General features: G+C 45.5%; 1 protein-coding gene and 1 long non-coding RNA gene across 3 annotated transcripts in view; one reads left to right on the top strand and one right to left on the bottom strand.

Annotated features, from left to right (window-relative positions):
• The window catches only part of LOC137528957 (uncharacterized), a 58,776-nt gene that overhangs the window by 38,725 nt on the left and 2,113 nt on the right, over positions 1-17,938 (top strand). Inside the window, exons 1-2 of one of the 2 annotated variants that reach the window (XR_011023511.1) lie at positions 4,092-4,855; positions 7,264-7,544. This is a non-coding gene — a long non-coding RNA (uncharacterized lncRNA). Of the gene's footprint in view, positions 1-4,091; positions 4,856-7,263; positions 7,545-17,938 lie in introns of those variants that run through there. The other variant, XR_011023510.1, reaches the window with a different exon arrangement.
• The window catches only part of BLVRB (biliverdin reductase B), a 32,202-nt gene continuing 18,054 nt past the window's right edge, over positions 3,791-17,938 (bottom strand). The window contains exons 3-5 of the mRNA XM_068250773.1: positions 9,954-10,043; positions 7,378-7,509; positions 3,791-4,822 (exon numbers count right to left, since the gene is read on the bottom strand). Coding sequence (XP_068106874.1) covers positions 4,662-4,822; positions 7,378-7,509; positions 9,954-10,043 — 383 coding nt within the window. The 3' untranslated portion in view covers positions 3,791-4,661. The remainder of the gene's footprint in view (positions 4,823-7,377; positions 7,510-9,953; positions 10,044-17,938) is intronic.

The following is a 17,938-nucleotide window of genomic DNA, read 5'->3' as shown; positions in this document are numbered from 1 at the left end:
CACATGTAAGTTACCAGCACAGCACTACCATACGCACTACTCGCGCTCCTCCAGCTTAATTGATAAACCCCTTTGTGCTGTACCACACTCTATATACAGTACATACCATAGACTCTGGATTCCATGGCTCCCCCAAGGTTTATATACTTTAGAGTACTGTATTTTACCATTTAATGCAGCCTTTAAGCACAGCAGAGCCCACACAGCCTAAGAAGTTGGCATTCACCACTAAGAGAACTGCCGGCGGTTTGTGTTGGTTGGTTGAGACTGCTGGTTAGTCAAGTTTCGCATAACCAGGACTCTACTGTATGTTGTAATGGTAAATTTAACAACATGGTCACCCCCAAAGTCCACCTCAAAACCCTTGGAGACAGAGCCTTCCTGTCATGCTGCCCCTACACTTTGTAACTCCCTTCCACACCCAATCAGGACACTCCATGCCTGGAAGCATTTAAAGGGAACCTAAACGAAAAAGGATATGAATTTTTCCTTTTAAAATAACTCTCCTGCTGATCCTGTGTCTAATACTTTTGGCCACAGCCACTCAACAAGCATGCAGATCAGGTGCTCTGACAGAAGTCAGACTGGATTAGCTGCATGCTTGTTTCAGGTGTGTAATTCAGCCACTATTGCAGCCAAAGAGATCAGCAGGACTATTGTTTAAAAGCAAACATCCATATCCCTCTCAGTTAAGGTTCCCTTTAAAGGAGTAATCAGGGATTTCCATGTAAAATAACGGCTACTTACCCGGAGCATTGTCCAGCCCCAAGCTCCCAGCATGTCCCTCACCGCAGCTCTCCCCGCAGTCGGTCGCCGCCTCTGCTTCCCTGTCCTCGGTGATGACGTCAAGCAGACCTGGAGGTTGGCCTGTACTGTGCCTGCGCGAGCGGCGCTGTCGATCACTGCCACGTGGACCGGAGCGTACTGTGCAGGTACAGAACTACTGCGCCTGCACAGTACGGTCCGGTCCACGTGGCAGTGATTGACAGCGCCGCTCACACAGGCACAGTACAAGCCAACCTCCAGGTCGGCCTGACATCATCACCGCGAACAGGGAGGCAGAGGCGGCGACCGGGGAGAGCTGCGGTGAGGGACATGCTGGGAGCTTGGGGCTGGACGAAGCCCCGGGTAAGTAGCCCTTAACTTACATGGAAATCCCTGATAACTCCTTTAAAGAAAACCTGAACTGAAAATTAAAAGACAAAATAAACATGCACAAGTCATACTTACCTCCCGTGTAGTCTACTCTTCAATCTCTTTATCCTTTCCCGCGTCCTGTTTGTCCACTGTGAACAAGGGAATTCTCCGTCCTCCATTTTGAAAATGGCCATTACCCCAAAACAGCTTTCTGGTCAGCACACTGTTAAACTGTAACATTGCCCACTTGAGGCATAGGGAAATATAGACATTACTTGGCCCATCAGTTGTCCTCTCAGCTATAACTGACAGCAACTGGTAGGGATTAGATTGTGAGCTTCCTTTGAGGGACAGTTAGTGTATAGTGTTAGTATATATATATATATATATATATATATATATATATATATATATATATATATATATATATATATATATATATATATATATATATTTATACACACACTGTACAGCGCTGCGTAATATGTCGGCGCTATATAAATACTAAATAATAATAATAATAATAATAATAATAATAATAATAATATACTTCAGTTCTGACAAAATGTTATCAGAACTGGAAGGGATCATTGTCAGAAAAAAAATGGCGAGCTTCTGAGAGGAACTGATGGCAAGGTAACTATGTAATGTTCATTTGAAGTTACCTCATGTGTTTATTTTGAATAAATTTTACTCAGCACAGGTTCCCTTTAAGGCCAAACTGAAAAGCCACCTGTTTAGTCTGACATTTGTGAACCCCCATTTCCTCTGTAACACCGTCCGGCCTGCAACCCTGTATAGATCTGAGACTTATCTATGCGCTTTGAATCCTATGGGAGAAAAGCGCTTCACAAATGTTATTGTAATGTATATTTTCATCAAATGTGATCATTCTATTAGATTTGCGTGATCGAAAGTAATCGGAAGGTAATTATCAATTGTTCCCATTTAACCGGACAATTATGGTATTTTCTCTCTTCAAATACGATCAACTAAATTTTTTATCCCAATTGACCATAGAACGGTTTTACGTAGATATCCTCCACATACTACATGATATTCTGTATACCGGTAATTTTGATCGTAAAAATGTGCTCGATTTATCACATCTGAAGAAAATTTACTTATAATCGGCACCTGAAGGGAAGCAGGAATAATATTTACCTGTGCTCTGGCTGTCAGTGCTGCGTTTTGCTATTTTAATATTGTGTTTATTTATAGGCTTTTAAATACTAAAGAGTGTAAAAAAAAAAAAAAAAAAAAATAGTATGAATTACTTGCTTGTTGTTCCTTAAACACAATATTTCTTGGGTTATAATGTGCCAGCCTTAGTTGTAGACGGTGTATTAACAAACTACCGTAAATAGCTTTGCTCTTAGCATGCTAGCAGGAAATACTGTAAAGTGCATGTCGCCTACACACAGCACAGGCAGAGATAGTGGGCGGGGTCAGCATGCACCAGGATGCAGACTAGAATTTCACTAGCAACCAGCAACACATCAGCCAAGCAGGAAGCTGACAGGCAGCATTCACGTACATATTTGATGCAACATCCACAATGGCTTCTTGTACTGCCCTGACAAGTTACAATCTGATTTGTAATATTTCTCTTTTTTTTTAGCCTATTCAGTCAGTAGTCCTTTCACATCAAGCCCATTGTGTCACAATAGACAATACCATTGCATCGCAATGCTGGGAAGGTAGTACCTCAATGGGATTCCTGTCAGTTTGCGCATGTGTGCAGCGACGCACCGCATCCTTTACAATACGTGCATCACCTATAGCAGTGATGGCTAACCTTGGCACTCAAGCTGTGGTGGAACTACAAGTCCCATGAGGCATTGTTATACTCTCACAGCTCTAAGCATAACTCGGGGAGGCAGAGGCATGATGGGATTTGTAGTTTTGTCACAGCTGGAGTGCCAAGGTTAGCCATCACTGACCTATAGACTACCATTACCACAAGCACGGTGTGGTAAGAGTGTTGCTTGCGGTAACGCGCTGTTGCCGTTGCGTCGGAAGGCACACTTTCAGCACACCCGCAAGGGACAACAGTAAGTGTGAAAGTCTCCATGTACTTTCATTGTTTTTTGCAGCCCCTTGTGGCGAAATAAGGTAACACAGCACAGGTTTAGCCTGCACCGGTACACGGAGCCTAATGGCCCATACTCACGGGCAACTTTTTGGGCCTGTCGCCAGCACACGTGAGCATGTGGGCGACAGGCCGGCGACAGCTCCTAGCCAGGTCCCTCCGCGTACACACGCGGAAGAGGGACCAAGCGGCGCGACGGAAGTTGTCGCCAACGTTCCTCCCCCCCCGCCGGAATTTCTCAATGGAATTTCATATTCCTCAATGGAGGTTGCTGTCGCTAGTCCGCGTGCGGCGGCAACTGTCGCCAGGCGATTGACCAGTTCAATCGCCTGGCGACATCAGCGACAGTTCGGGGTGCGCGCCCGTGCAACGGCGCATACTCACGGCGACCTGTCGCCGCAACACGCGCGCGCCGCGGCGACAATTGTAGCCCGTGAGTATGGGCCATTAGTGATTCCCATTTTTTTCAGAAATGAAAGTGGAATGGTGGAATGCTCCAACATCAGCAGATCTGCCAGTGAGTGTTTCCCACAAATACAATTCAGAGAAATAACGGCAACATTATTTCAGGTTCTCCTGCAACCAGTTTATTGCAAACATACGCAAACAATTGTCATTTCATAATCATAAAGTCGTGAATGTTTTAAGATAAGACAATAAGGAAATGTGTTAAATTAGCCCTAAAAAGGCCCTTGATCAATTGTAACATTAATAATGGTTTACTGATTTTACCCCCACTTTAGAGATCTGAGAATCTCCTGGTTGTCTAAGGCTCCCTGCACACTGCAAATCCGTTTTCCGATTCCGTTTCCGATTTGCAATTCCGATTTTCCCTGAATGCAATCAACAGAAAAACGGAGTCAAAAACACAGCATGCAGTAACGATTAAAATTCAGAATCTGAATCGGATGTAGTGTGTAGGGAGCCTTATTATGACCTGCAGTGTACATCAGAACTGCTGAGCATCTTGCCCCCCGTGTTTGTGCCCAGTAAGTAGCAGGGACATCCACAGGAATGGTCAGGCCTGATCTGCCGATTACAGATGTGAGAGTAAAGCTTTCAGGGGCAGGAAAAGTGAAGCTGGTGTTCAGTGTACAGGCTGTTTTTCTAACAGGAAGTCATGGGGTATTTCAATGACCTTAAGGTTATCAGTAATGCATTAGAACTATTCATTGGGCATTTCGGGCAAATATCAGTATATTAATGCTACATCTTCATTCACTCTTTAAACCTTTAGCATCATTTGTCAGCGCCCTTTCTAAACACAGCAAATAATGCCACAGAATTAGAGTGGAACCTGGCCTGTCTGTTTAGATCTGCTTTATTTATAAATAGACCCCATAACATTTTAGATGAATTACGGTAAGTTTTCTCCTTTCTACTTCCTGTTGCACATGTAGATGTGTTGTTATATCACCAGCAGGTGGCACAATTACAGATTGGAGTAATCCCGGGATAATGTGACGCTCTTCCCATCATACTCATTGGTATTCAGGCATCGCAGGAAGAAGTGACTGAGGTCATGAGTGGAGATCACATTACCTCCTCGCCCATTCACGGTCACAGTGTAATCTTTAGTGAGGGGCTTATCAGCTGAAAATGAAGGGGAGAAAGAAAAGTCACAAGGTCAGATCAGCAGACATTGATTTTCACGAATGTTCATCATACAGCTCGAAATACTTTGCAAAATAAAGAGTCAATATAGTGTTGTATAAAGTTTGTGGAACTGAGATCACCATACACAGTGAAAGAGAGAAAGGACAGTTAAATACCTAAGTTTCTCAACATTATTTTAGCATAGACTCCTTTATGAAATATGGCGTCTACCAAGAACCCCCTGTCAGGGCCGGATTTACCATAAGGCAGTATAGGCATGTGCCTACAGGCGCCTGATGATGGAAAGGCGTCTCACTCCCCTCCTCCAGTGCCTCCCTCCTTCCCTATGCAGAGTTCTGAGCAGAGCATAAATGAGGTTATTCATCTGGCTCTATGCATTCCACTGATGAGATATCCGTTCAGTCAGGGGCAACTCTAGCTACCTAATACTTGGGAGCATCTCAAGCTACTTAGTATTTGGTAACAAGAAGTACCCTCAATATTAAGGGGCACCTGTGGCTACCTACAGCGAGCAGGGGAAGAAGGGGGGGGGGGGGGGGTGTGAAATCTGGGCCAGCCAGCACACTTGCCGTGCAGTTTGGTGGGGGCTTGTAGGTTCATGGAGCGCAAAGTCTAGGGGGCTGGAATATCTGTGCCTATAGGCTCTTGTGATGTAAATCCAGACCTGCCCCCTGTTGTGAGTAACATCATCCCAGGTACCCATTGACACACCCCAAAGAGTTCTTCACTAGGGATGGTCAATGAGATGCAAAGAATTCCAACTTGATGCAGGATTATGCAAATGTGTGCACATTTATGCAGCTTGAAAAATGGACCGACTGAAACACAAAATGAGTTTAGATTGTATGGGCAAGCTAAGCACTTTCCTCATGAAGTCCTGGCCTACATTTTTATCTCTCTCTCTCTCAGGAAAAGCTGTTCCAGGTGAACTGGACACTGGTGCCCACTAAGCTCGGTTCCCATTCACAATGAGACTGTTCTGCACAGAGCAGAGCTGACAGTTCAGGGTCTTCTTTGTTTTCTCGTCACATTTCCACCTGCTGTGGATGCTTGTGCACCATCGGTGGCTATAGGAAATACATCTGCTTGTCTGGAAAAATTGAGTAGTTTGGGACTTTGCGCTCCATTTTTTTCACAAGTGGAGGCGGACCTTATTTTTAACAATATAATCTGCTTCCTGTGTGGCTTGGAGCTGCAGAAAACTTATCAAAAAGATACATTTTCACAGCAAGTGGGAACCGAGCCCAATCCTGTCACCACTATCACATGACTAGAGGTGATGATCACTGGCCAATGGGAGCATCTAAGTAAAGCTGGGAGGGGCAGGGCACGACTCAGGGCTGAAGTTAGCCAACACTACATCATTTGTGGAAGATTTTGCTAGAAACCTTGCCTATTATCAATCTCATGCCTACAGCTGCAAGTTTTCTACTGCCCAATGCAGTTTAGAGCTATGGAAACAGCAGTTAAGTATGGCTACTCTGCTGCTGTCCGTGACACCTCTTGTCCTGGGCACATCAACAGGGCACATGTACAAGGCATGTTGCCCGCTGAGGATCAGGACTTTATCCCTCGGGTGACATTGCAGGGCCGAGGCTGTGCAGACACATCGCTAGCTTACAGGCTAGTGATGGGTTCTCGCTACTCTCAGCAGAGGCAGTTGCTGTTGGCCAGCTTGTCTGAGTTTCATCTAGCTGTGTACACAGCTTTAGTCTCATGAAATTATAGCAGCCTTGATTAAATTGAAATTAGGTGGGCGAGGTGGTAGAAATCGATCAATACTACCTGATCTACTTTTGATCACATATTGATCAATCCCTTGCCTTATTAGGCCATTGTGGACATGAGAACTCATAAAATGTCCACCTGAGGTCATAACCAGAGACCTCTTTTGGTTTGTAAGTTATAAAATGCAGTCGTCAATTTGTCTGCTTCTTAGCTTTACCATGTCTGAAGAATACTCTGGCAGCGCCCACACCTCCAGCCACACCCCCTTCAAAATAGGGACTCATTCCCTGCAGCCCTTCCTCCCCTACTGTTATAATCAAGTCTAACATCTGGATTTGTTGAAATGCGGATTAGCAACTAGTATAAAGTGGACCTGAACTCTTGCAGAGGACAGAAGGAAAACATAGAGAAATGCACCCTGTATGTATTTAGAGAGTTTAGCCTGTCTAATTCCCCCACATCTGGGCCTAATCACAACTGTCATTTAATCTCTCAGCTGTGTCAGCTGGCTGCCTTGGCAGAGCAGCTAATTTGTAAACACAGGATGTTAACACTGTCCGCTTCCATGAAAGCAGGAAGTAGACACTGCAGATTTTTTGCAGGATGTGTATCAGGTGTACCAAATGTTTTTCTTTAAAGTTATTATGCTGTTGCTTATCTTTTTCTTTTTTTTTTTTTTTTTTTTTTAGAGCAGAGAGGAAGTTCTGGTCCGCATTAAACTGAAAGTGGAAGTGTAAACACGCAAAACTAAAAATTACTAAGTAAAAATAAAATCAACCAAGACTCCAGCAGCTCCCAGTCACCTGCAATGTGTGGAGGAAGCACTGCCACATAATCTAGCCCACAGTCCTTCAGCACCTGCTGCATCCGTATGTGATCCTCTGTCACTGGCAGAAGGCGAGGGGGCACTTTTGCGATGTCCCAAAGCAGGAAGGCTTGAATAAGAACAGAGAGAGTGACACAGATTCAGGTGAACAGACATACAAACTAGCATCTATAGTGTACACTGATAAACACCTTAAGGATGAAACAATACTTTGTTGCATTTATCAAATCAATAGGATGTTGGCAATAGTTTTCTAGCAAATCTATTTCACTGGAGTGGTCCTTTAAATGAACCTCCCAATAATGGAGGTTCTTAATAGCGTGTGCTGTTGGTGGAGCAGTGGTTGGTGGGAGCATCATTACTTCTCTTATAGGTGCTGCTCCTCTTGTTCCCCCCCCCCCCCCCCCCTTCCCTGTCCATATGGGATGTGCCATCTTCTCCATGGACTTGCCATAGAAGCCGCAGTTCCTAAGGTCTAGTGCACACCGAGCGGTTTTGGTCGCGTTTTTAGGAACGCTTGCGGCTGAGGAATCGCTTGGCTAATGTATTTCAATGGGTTGGTGCACACCAGAGCGGGTCGGTTTTAGCTGAAACGCATACTCCGGCTGCAGCATTTTTGGGATTTCGGAGACGTTTCTGCCTCAAATGTAAAGTATAGGAAAAACGCAAAACGCTTGATAAAACGCCAGATCAGAGCGGTTTTCCAGGCATTTTTGTTACAGTAGCTGTTCAGTAACAGCTTTACTGTAACAATCTCTAATCTGCTACACAAAAAAAGCTACACAAACGCTTCATAATAATAAGAAAATACGCTTCAAAAACTGCTAGCGTTTTGTGGACCTGCTAGCGGTTTTTGGTGTGCACTAGGCCTAACTGCCTGGTACAACACTGCTGGGAAGAAACTGGCTTCTGTGCCAAGTCTGATGAGATGATGGCGTATCCTGTATGGAAAGGGGGGGGGGGGGGGGGGTAGGATCCCAGATGAGTAGCAACCGGCTGTAGGCAAGTAATGATGCCCCCCAGCTCCCAACAGCACACACAATTAAGAACCTCCTTTATGGGGAGTTTCAGTTCAGGAAAAAAAAAATGTGGGAGCTAAGTAGCCTTTAATCCTCTGACGCTGTAATCAGGGCTGAGCAGCTGGAGTTGGAGTCATTTTGGGTATCTGGAGTCAGAGTCGGTGGTTTCATAAACTCGGAGTGGCATGATTTTTGTACGACTCCACAGGCCTCAGTCATTATGCATTAAATTGCTACCCCTGTCACATTTGGCAGGAAGTCAATTTCTATGCCATACCCTGGAGATAGGGTCATGTAACCAACACAGGAATCTGGAGGACTAATGACTATATTTATATTATATTCTTAGGGATAAATGTAATGCACATAGAATAAGGGGATCTGCCTTGGACATCACTAGCTTCAGTGTTTACCCTCCCTCAGCTCCTTGCAGCTCCCCATCCCCCATAGTGTTTGTGTACAGACACACTTCCTCATACTACACAACAGACACGCCCACTTCATCTCTGCATCCCACACAGCAATGTTGTATGCTTGTAAAACCTAAAACATTGCGGTATTGTCACATGGGTGTGGCTACTCTCTATGCAGATGGGTGTTTATGGAAAGTGGGGTTCTGCATTAGCAGAACTATGGAAAGCTCTGCAAAAAAACTTTCATTGAAACTAAAAGGTGTTCATAGTTGTTTTAGTGTCTTCTGTTACGTAAAAGTGCCCTTTTATAAGCATTGTTTCACCAGATGGAAGAACAGAACATAAACCAACACAACATTAGGGCTGGGACCAGTGGCGTAGTAATAAGGGGTGCAGAGGTAGCCGTCACATCGGGGCCCTTGGGCTAGAGGGGCCCCGAAGAGCCCACCTCAAACAGTACTAGCTCTTTATTGGTCCTATGCTGATAATATTCACTTTTATAGTTGATTTGAATAGTAGTGATCACTAACACACAGTTTCCCATCTCTTTCTTGCACCACAGACACTGTGGTTGTCCTTGATTGGTTTAGATGTGTTAGATCAATTGTTATCTATAGCATGCTGGGGGGTGGGGGGGGGGGGGGGGGGGGGGGGGTCGTGTTGGGGGGCAATGCTAAACTTGCACTGGGGCCCATGGCTTCTTAGCTACGCCACTGGCTGGGATCCACTAGAAAGGACAAATGTCAGTCGTTGAGTGCTTTTGAATTTAATGCAAGCAATTTGTACAGAAATTGCGATTTCCATAGATTTGGTAGGAAAAGTCGATTTGTACAGTGATTGAAAAGCGATTTTGCAGCGATCGTACACTTTGTATTGAAGAGCAAATGCTCCAAAAATGCTGTGGGAATTGCAGTCGCTACTGTGGGATCACCTCCATCAACTTTCATTAACCTAGCGGTTTTGAGATTGCTGGTGATTTCAAGATTCTGAAAGCGCTCTAGTGGACCCCAGACCTTACATGAATTAGCACAGGAGTAGATGAACAGTAGGTGGATGTGCCAGGTGTCGTATATTAGTATTAAATCACCAGATGTTTAGGAAAATGAAAATAGAATACTCACAGGACATGCAGCCCACCACTTTTCGAAGGCCATGCTCCTTCATTGCCTCCACAATATTCTGTGTACCTTTTGACATCATTGTGGTTGGCGCTTTAATGAAAATGTTATAAGTTAGTCAGTTCTTAATTTAAAAAAAAAAAATGTACTTAAAGTTCATTTCACCCTTACCAAACTCCCTAACACCCCCCCCCCCCCTCAGATTAACCCCTCCCTAACACATTCATGCAAGCCCTCAAAGCAAACCTCTTTAGGATGGCACTCCCCCCCCCCCCCAATCTACCGCACCTTAACCCTTTTGAAACCTGCCTGAACCCCCCCCCCCCCCTTAAGGATCAGGCAAATTTGCATGGGGGGGGGGGCGGTGTCAGGTAGCTGGATCTGGAGTGTGGCCTGCTGGGCTGTGTGTCCCCTGTAATTAGATGTTCTCCCTGTAGCCGGCACCCTGGCTCGCGCTGACATTAAGTTCCGAGTCGAGGCTTGATGACGAAATCAAGCCAGGACCTGACACTTACGTCAGAGCAAGTGGGGATGCTGGCCAGAGCGGAGGGGAGTGACGGGACGGGAATGGCAGGAAGGTGAGTGGATCCTCTTCTTTCCCCCCCCTACCGCCGCATCACTAACAGTGATCACCTACGATCCGCCGGCGATCATGTGATCAGAAGCCATACTCAATGGCTTCTGATCATTGAGGGGAGAGGTCAGCTGTCATATGACAGCTTAATCTCCCCTCTCGAGGGCGCACGATCGCGGCAGGAGTGGAAACGGCGGATGGTGTAAATCCTACGCATGAGGCTATAACAGTCACATTTGCGGCGTAGGTTTTACTATGAATAGGTCCTTAATAGGTTAAAGGATAACTGAAGTATGAAAAATATGGAGGTTGCCATATTGATTTCCTGTTAAACAATACCAGTTGCCTGGCAGCCCTGTTGATCTATTTGGCTGCCGTAGTGTCTGAATAACACCAGAAACAAGCAGGCAGCTAATCATGTCAGAAACATCTGATCTGCTGCATGCTTGTCCAGGGTCTATGGCTAAAAGTATTATAGGCTGGGGAGCGTCAGGACTGCCAGGCAACTGGTATTGCTTAAAAGGAAATAAATATGCCAGCCTCCATATTCCTCTTGCTTCAGTTGTCCTTTAAATTTCTCAGCCAAGCACCTATTCCGCAGCACTACCTAGTGTGTCCCTCCCCCTCCCCTTTACAAAGTAAGCCTTTGGCAGGGTCTTACCCTCCAGCCGCATCTCTATGGCAGCACAAGAGGATGCGGGGAACAAGGATGCGGCTGGAGGAGGGCTGGGAGGTGAGCAGGCGCACTCGCGTCTATGCGTACTGCGCAGCTGCGGCTCAGCTTGGCAGCCATCTTAAGTGGAGAAGATAACACGACCTGTGGTATGGGGTCGGGACCCGCTGAGGGGCCAGCTCCAGCTAATTGCAGTGGTTTTTTAATGTCTGGCCTCGTAAGTCCTTTCAGTGCTCCCTCAAAACTCACTTTTTCCGACAAGCATATGCAGGCCTTTCCTCTTCAACCTCTGGCCAAGTTGTACTCCTTACTAAATATAACCTAAAACCACACTGCCTCTAGGTAGGTCTCTTGTTTTAAAGTGAAAATAAGACTTTTGATTCTCCAGGAAAGCTCTAGATACCATTGTTGTTACTCATACAATCGATTTTCATCTCTTGAGTTTATGTGATCAGATGTGGGGCAGCACGGTGGTGTAGTGGTTAGCGCTCTCGCCTTTCAGCGCTAGATCCCCAAATTGAATCTACATCTGCCAGGAGTTTGTATGGTCTGCCTGTGTCTGTGTGGGTTTACTCCGGGCGCTGTGGTTTCATCCCACATCCCCAAAACATACAGATATGTTAATTGGCTTCCCCACAAATTGACCATAGACTACGATACATACACTACACAATACATGCATAGACATATGACTATGGTAGGGATTAGATTGTGAGCCCCCCCCCCCCCCCCTGAGGGACAGTTAAGTGACGAGACAATGTACTCTGTACAGCACTGCAGAAGATGTTGGCGCCATATAAATACGAATTATTATTATTAATAATAAGTACACATATTGTACGCTACCCCATCTCTTGTTTCCCACCTATTCCTTTAGATTGTAATCTCGCAAGGGCAGAACTTTTTCAACCTTTTGTGTCTTAGAATTTACTATATATTTTGTTCATAATGTTACATTTGTGTCTAATTACTGTCTATCAAATCTGTATTATGTACCAGTGTACATATTTTGTGTATACCACTGTCTGTATTATGAATTCCCTGTTTGTTTCTTACTCTGTACACGTCCAAGGAATCTGTTTTATAAATCACAATAATTACATTGTATTGTAACTGCACCTAAACAAACTGATACAATTAGTACAATACAGGAAGTTTATGAGACAGGCCTACAGTAATGCAAGCATCTGTAATGTGTTGACTGACCAATGGCTCCCTCTACTGGACTCATGCGGAAATCACAGCCAATATCAATGGAAAATAAACAGAACCAAGTAATTTTTTTTTTGTTTATTTTAACCACTTTCCCCTCCACTACAGTATATCTACGTCAGCTGTGGCACCCTCTAAGCCACAGCCACGTAGATATACTGACCTGGCTGCAGCCCTGCTGTGCACGGTCGGTGCTCTTTAGAGTGCACCCTCCGGCACTGTCAGCTGCAATACTAATTGGTGGAAGGGAACATGTTCCCTTTTGGCCAATTAGTATACCCTCCTCCCATGAATGATCACTGCAGTAGTGAACTGCAGCGATCCTTCACCTGTCCCCCTCGGCGCACATAGAGTTAATAAAAATGCACAAGCAAGCAGCGACACTCGCCTACCTCGGTCCTGCGACGAGCCTGAAGTCTGATCCTCCGATCCCCGCTCTGCAGTCAGCCGCATGATGCCGGAAACCCGGCTTGATGACGTCATCAAGCCGGGACCCGGGTTACAGGCAATATGCGGCTGACTTGCAGAGCGGGGGTCGGAGGATCAGACTTCAGGCTCGTCGCAGGACCGAGGTAGGGGAGTGTCGCTGCTTGCTTGTGCATTTTTATTAACTCTATGTGCACGGAGGGGGCTGCCTGATGGGGGGGGGGGGACATCTGGCTATAGTTTCTTGGGGGGAGGGGAGGAAATATGCAAAGGGGGTATACATGTTTACTGGGGGGCATCTGAGGAACCAAGGGGAGGGGGGGGGGGGTTACAAATTTTGCACATCTGGGCACCTGGGGGGGCCCATAACTTAATACTGGGGGCATGTTTGGCTATAATGGGGGGCAGCGCTAATCCTGGGGGTACATCTGGCCATAATGGGGGTAATCCTGATCGGGGGACACATCTGGCTATAAAGAGGGGCACTATTCCAGGGGGTGCATCTGTTAATCTCTTCTGGGGGTGGCAAACACGGGACACATCTGGCTATGCTGGGGGGGCTAATATTGGGGACACATCTGGCTATACTGGGGGGGGGGGGGGGCGATACTGGGGACACATCTGGATATCTATACTGGGGCGACTTTAACTGGTGGCACAGTTTTTATGTCAATCGCACTTTTTATTTTTAAACAGAAATTGGTCAAAATTGAGAAATAGTGAAATTTTTTTATTTCCCCCCCCCCCCCCCCCCTTTTTCCCATTAACATGCATAGAGAGGAACATTTTACTTGGGACCAAATACCCCCCAATGAAAGCTTAGTTTGTCTTGAAAAAAAAGATATATAGATCATTTATGTGGCACGAGTACAGATCAAGTTATTGGTGATTAAACAGGGACACCGCAAAAGCGTCAAAACTGCTCTGGTCAATAAGGGGAAAACAAGGTCTGGATGCGAAGTGGTTAAATATTTCTGTAGACAGCTGAGATTTTTTTTTACACTAATCTTAACTCCCTAACCTTCTGGAGCAGAGAGATTTATTTACAAACCACATACATCCTGTCCTATGGCGAATGCTCCACAGTGGTGGGAGCTTCAAGTGGAAGAGGAGAATGTGATGGAAACGGTGTCCACATAGAATGGGGGCACCTGCTCTATCTGGGGGCTGCTGTACCATACCTGACCAGTTTGTGAAAGAGGGACACGTTTTATCACACACATATCTGACCAAAACTCACACCCAGCCACACCTATAGTAACACCTTCATCACACCTATAATTAGGCACGCCATAAAGAATTCATAAGTGAACATAACATACAAGTAAAAAAAAATGTATACCCAAAAATATGGGATAACATTTGAGAAATGAGCTTATCTGTGAGTGAAGAGGGAGATGGGGTTTATGCATCAGCACCCCCCCCCCCCCCCCCCCCCACACACACACACACACACCTGGCAAAACACACATTAGAAGCACATATGTGCTACAGAGTACATGCTGGAAGCAAGCCTATAACTATACCTACCTCTCCCAGCAGCAGTCCTTGCATCTCCTCTGCAGCTTAAAACTCCCTATGAGAGCTCCAAGGTTCACATTCATGTGACTGAGTGACACCACAAAGTTCTCTGGGGCCAAGATTGAAGCTCCAGGGATAGGAGAGGACTGCTGTCAGAGCTGGGAGAGGTAGGTACAGCTACTTCCAACGAGTGCTCTACAGTACATTTGCTGTAAAAAAAAAGAAAAAAAAAATCTCCTAGGAGAAAACGTAGTAGAAAATGTGAATTGAATACGGACCAGAGTGTCTCTGTGATTGATGATTGGGGGGGACGACACACTGGCCCGGACCACTCATGATGCCAAGTGAGGCAACCAGCCCTGCCTCAGGCAGCAAAAATTAGAGGGAGGGAGGTTGCCGTACATGGGAGAGCAGACTACTGTGCATCACCTCTTTCCATTTATGCTACTACAGGGTCCCAAGCACCAAAGTGGGCTGCACAGGCTCCACCTAGTGTTAGTTTATGGGAGCTGCTAGCACAGCAGGAAATAGAGACAAGTGATGCACCCCTGGCAACAGAGTGGAGACAATTGTCTGATGGCTTCAGACAGCCATGCATCTAGTGATTCTGATTCAATCAACATAGCGATCAACTTTATTAAAGGACATCCAAGGTGACATGATGACAGACATGTCTGTACAGAGCCAAGCACACAAATAACTATGCTGGGTTCCTTTTCTTTTTTTGTGTTCCTTTTTCTGCCTGAAAGAGTTAAAAAATCAGGTATGCAAGTGACAGTTTTTGTCCGGTTCAGACTATAATGTAACCCTCCCAAGGAATTGCAGCCATATTGCTTTCCTGGCAGTAAATGGCTTCTGAGAGTAGGAAAGCGATAAAAAGGGTCAATAATTCCTAGATTTGAGCTTTAGCCTACATGAAGGTGTCATTGAGAAGAGACCATGAAACATTTAAAAACTTAAAAAGTAGATCTAAATATAAAATAAAAAAACAGTGGGAGAACTTAAAAAAAAACATTTTTAGAAGAAGGAGGATAGATACAATTGTTCAGCTCAGTTAATTTTCACCTCGGATGTCCTTTAACCACTTGAGGACCGTAGGCTTACACTCCCCTAGTGACTAGGCTATTTTTTTTTACAATTTAGGCCACTGCAGCTTTAAGGCCTCGCTGCAGGGCTGTACAACTCGGCACACAAGTGATTCCCCCCCCCCCCCCCCTTGTCTGCCCACCAACAGAAATTTCTGTTGGTGGGCTCTGATCCTTGCCGGCATGTTTGTTTTTATTTATTTGTCATTTATTTTTAAATAAGTTTTCCCTTTTTTTTTCACCTCCCCCGCCAGCCAATCACAGTGATCGGCTGTCATATGCATCAGCCTATGAGAGCCGATCACTTCTGTGCCTCCCAGTGGGTCAGCCGTGTCGCCGGCAAAACGCTCCAGTGTGAATGGGTCCTTACAGTAGGTAGTAGAAATCTGATAGAAGCGACAGGTTTTGGACTAGTCCATCTTGTGGATTCTCAGCAAGGCTTTTATTCTTTATAAAGATATTCCCTAAAAAGGATTTAGGCTGGTTTCACACCAGGACGTTGCGTTATAGGGGACGTTATGGTCGCATAACGTGCCCCTAACACAACGCCTGGTGCTCCCTGCTTTGGACGTCAGAGTGAGCCACGTTGTGCAGCTCACTCTGGCGTCCGTGATGCGCACTCTTGGACGCATGCGGCATCACGTGGTCCCGCCGGCCAATCGCCGCACAGAGCGGCCGTTCCAAGAAGTAAACACTGCACGTCACTGAGTGCAGTGAATATTAATTAGCCATGTGCCTGGCCGCTCTCCGCTCCTCCCCAACGTTACTGAGCATGTGCAAGCAGTCTAACGTGGCTCTGCCGCTTACAGAGTACTGCATGCAGTACATTGACTTTTGGCGCAGCGTTACTGTGTAACGCAACGTGGGCACTGTGAACAGCCCATTGATTTTTCATTGCTGTGCGGTGGGCTGCGTTACAGGCTGCACTAACGTGCGCCTGTAACGTCCCACTGTGAAACCAGCCTTAAACAATGATGCTGGCCAGCCAACCTGCTCACTACACAGTTTTTTGGCAGTTGGACTGAGCAACTCCCATTCACAAAGTGCTTTTGAAAATAAATAAATTCCTGAGAATCCCCCATGAAGAGATGGACTAGTCCAAAACCTGTCGCTTCTGTCAGATTTCTACTACCTACTGTAAGTGACAACAACATAGCAGAAAAGTAATGTATGGCTCATTTTACTGTAGAAAAAAAATGTACTTCTTATTTGTATATGTTTGCACATATTTAAAATTTTACAATTTTTCGCAATAGTGCCCCTTTAATGCGTTTTAACTGAAATTTTCCTCCCAATGCACTGCTATGGAAAAAACGCATACCAACGTGCACGAACGCATACCAACTGATTAAGTGTAAATGGGCCCTAAAGGTGCGTACACACATGCGACTATAGTCATTTGAAACGATCGTTCCCCGATCCTTTCAAAGACGATCGTTTGAAAAAAAGCAGCCAACGACCATGAAGTCTAATGACGGACGAGCTATATCGTTCAAAACGAATGATCTAGCTTGGCGGATTTTTCCCAACGATGATCGTTTGCAAAAGTAGTACATCGTTGGAAACGATCGTTCGTACTAGGCTTGACATGCGCATTTCACTATTTCTCAATGGAACTTTTCATTTTTATGCGCAGGCGCAATAGTTACTTTTACGTGATGTAACGTTCGTTCTAACGATCAGATCGTTACACACCTTTTAAAACTAACTTTACTTAGGTCTTCTCTTTTATCAATTAAAAGTTCGTTGGTCGTTCATAACGAACGATCGTTGTCGCATGTGTGTACGTAGCATAAGGCTACTTGCACACTGTGGTGCTGAGTTGCAATTGACAACATAGTTGCATTGCAACTGTGAAGCAGTTTATAAATGTAATGGTACGTTCATATTGGTAGTTAGCAGTGCAGAGCGGTGAAATCTGTCGGCTTAATGCGAGGCATGCTGCGCTACCAGACGACATGCACATCTACAGTGAACCATCCTTCTTATGTACTGTATGCTTCACTTTATGTGTCACACCGCAGGAGTAATGCACAATGTTACTCTTTGCGTATGCAAAAAGACTTTTAAACACCAAGATGTAGAATTAGGATGCATGTTCCTAGTGATAGTAAAATGGTAACTCTGACTAAATAAATGCATGATAGCAGTAGGTTTAACAAACCCAAATACAGGATTTGCTTTTTTTCTCCTGTAAACTCCCCCGCCCCACCCCCCTTCCGACTAGCCTACACCTGTCAATCCCCCCCCAAACCTTAAATACTCACCTGAGTGGCATGTCTCTCCTGGTACCAGCACTGGGATCCGGGTCTCTCATCACTGCCCACCCCTGGCCATACCTCCCTCCCAAGTGGTGGGTTGGTCCAACAACATTCTCCCCCCATCCCAAACCAGACAGAAATCTCCTAGCCATCTCTTCACCAGTGGCGTAGCAATAGGGGGTGCAGAGGTTGCGACCAGAGGGACCCTCCCGCAACCACAATATTAGCTCTTTATT

Source organism: Hyperolius riggenbachi, chromosome 8 (assembly GCF_040937935.1).
Source record: "Hyperolius riggenbachi isolate aHypRig1 chromosome 8, aHypRig1.pri, whole genome shotgun sequence".
In the NCBI taxonomy this organism is placed as follows: Eukaryota; Metazoa; Chordata; class Amphibia; order Anura; family Hyperoliidae; genus Hyperolius; species Hyperolius riggenbachi.
Note: the sequence above shows the minus strand (reverse complement) of the source record. Positions and strands in the feature narration are given on the sequence as shown.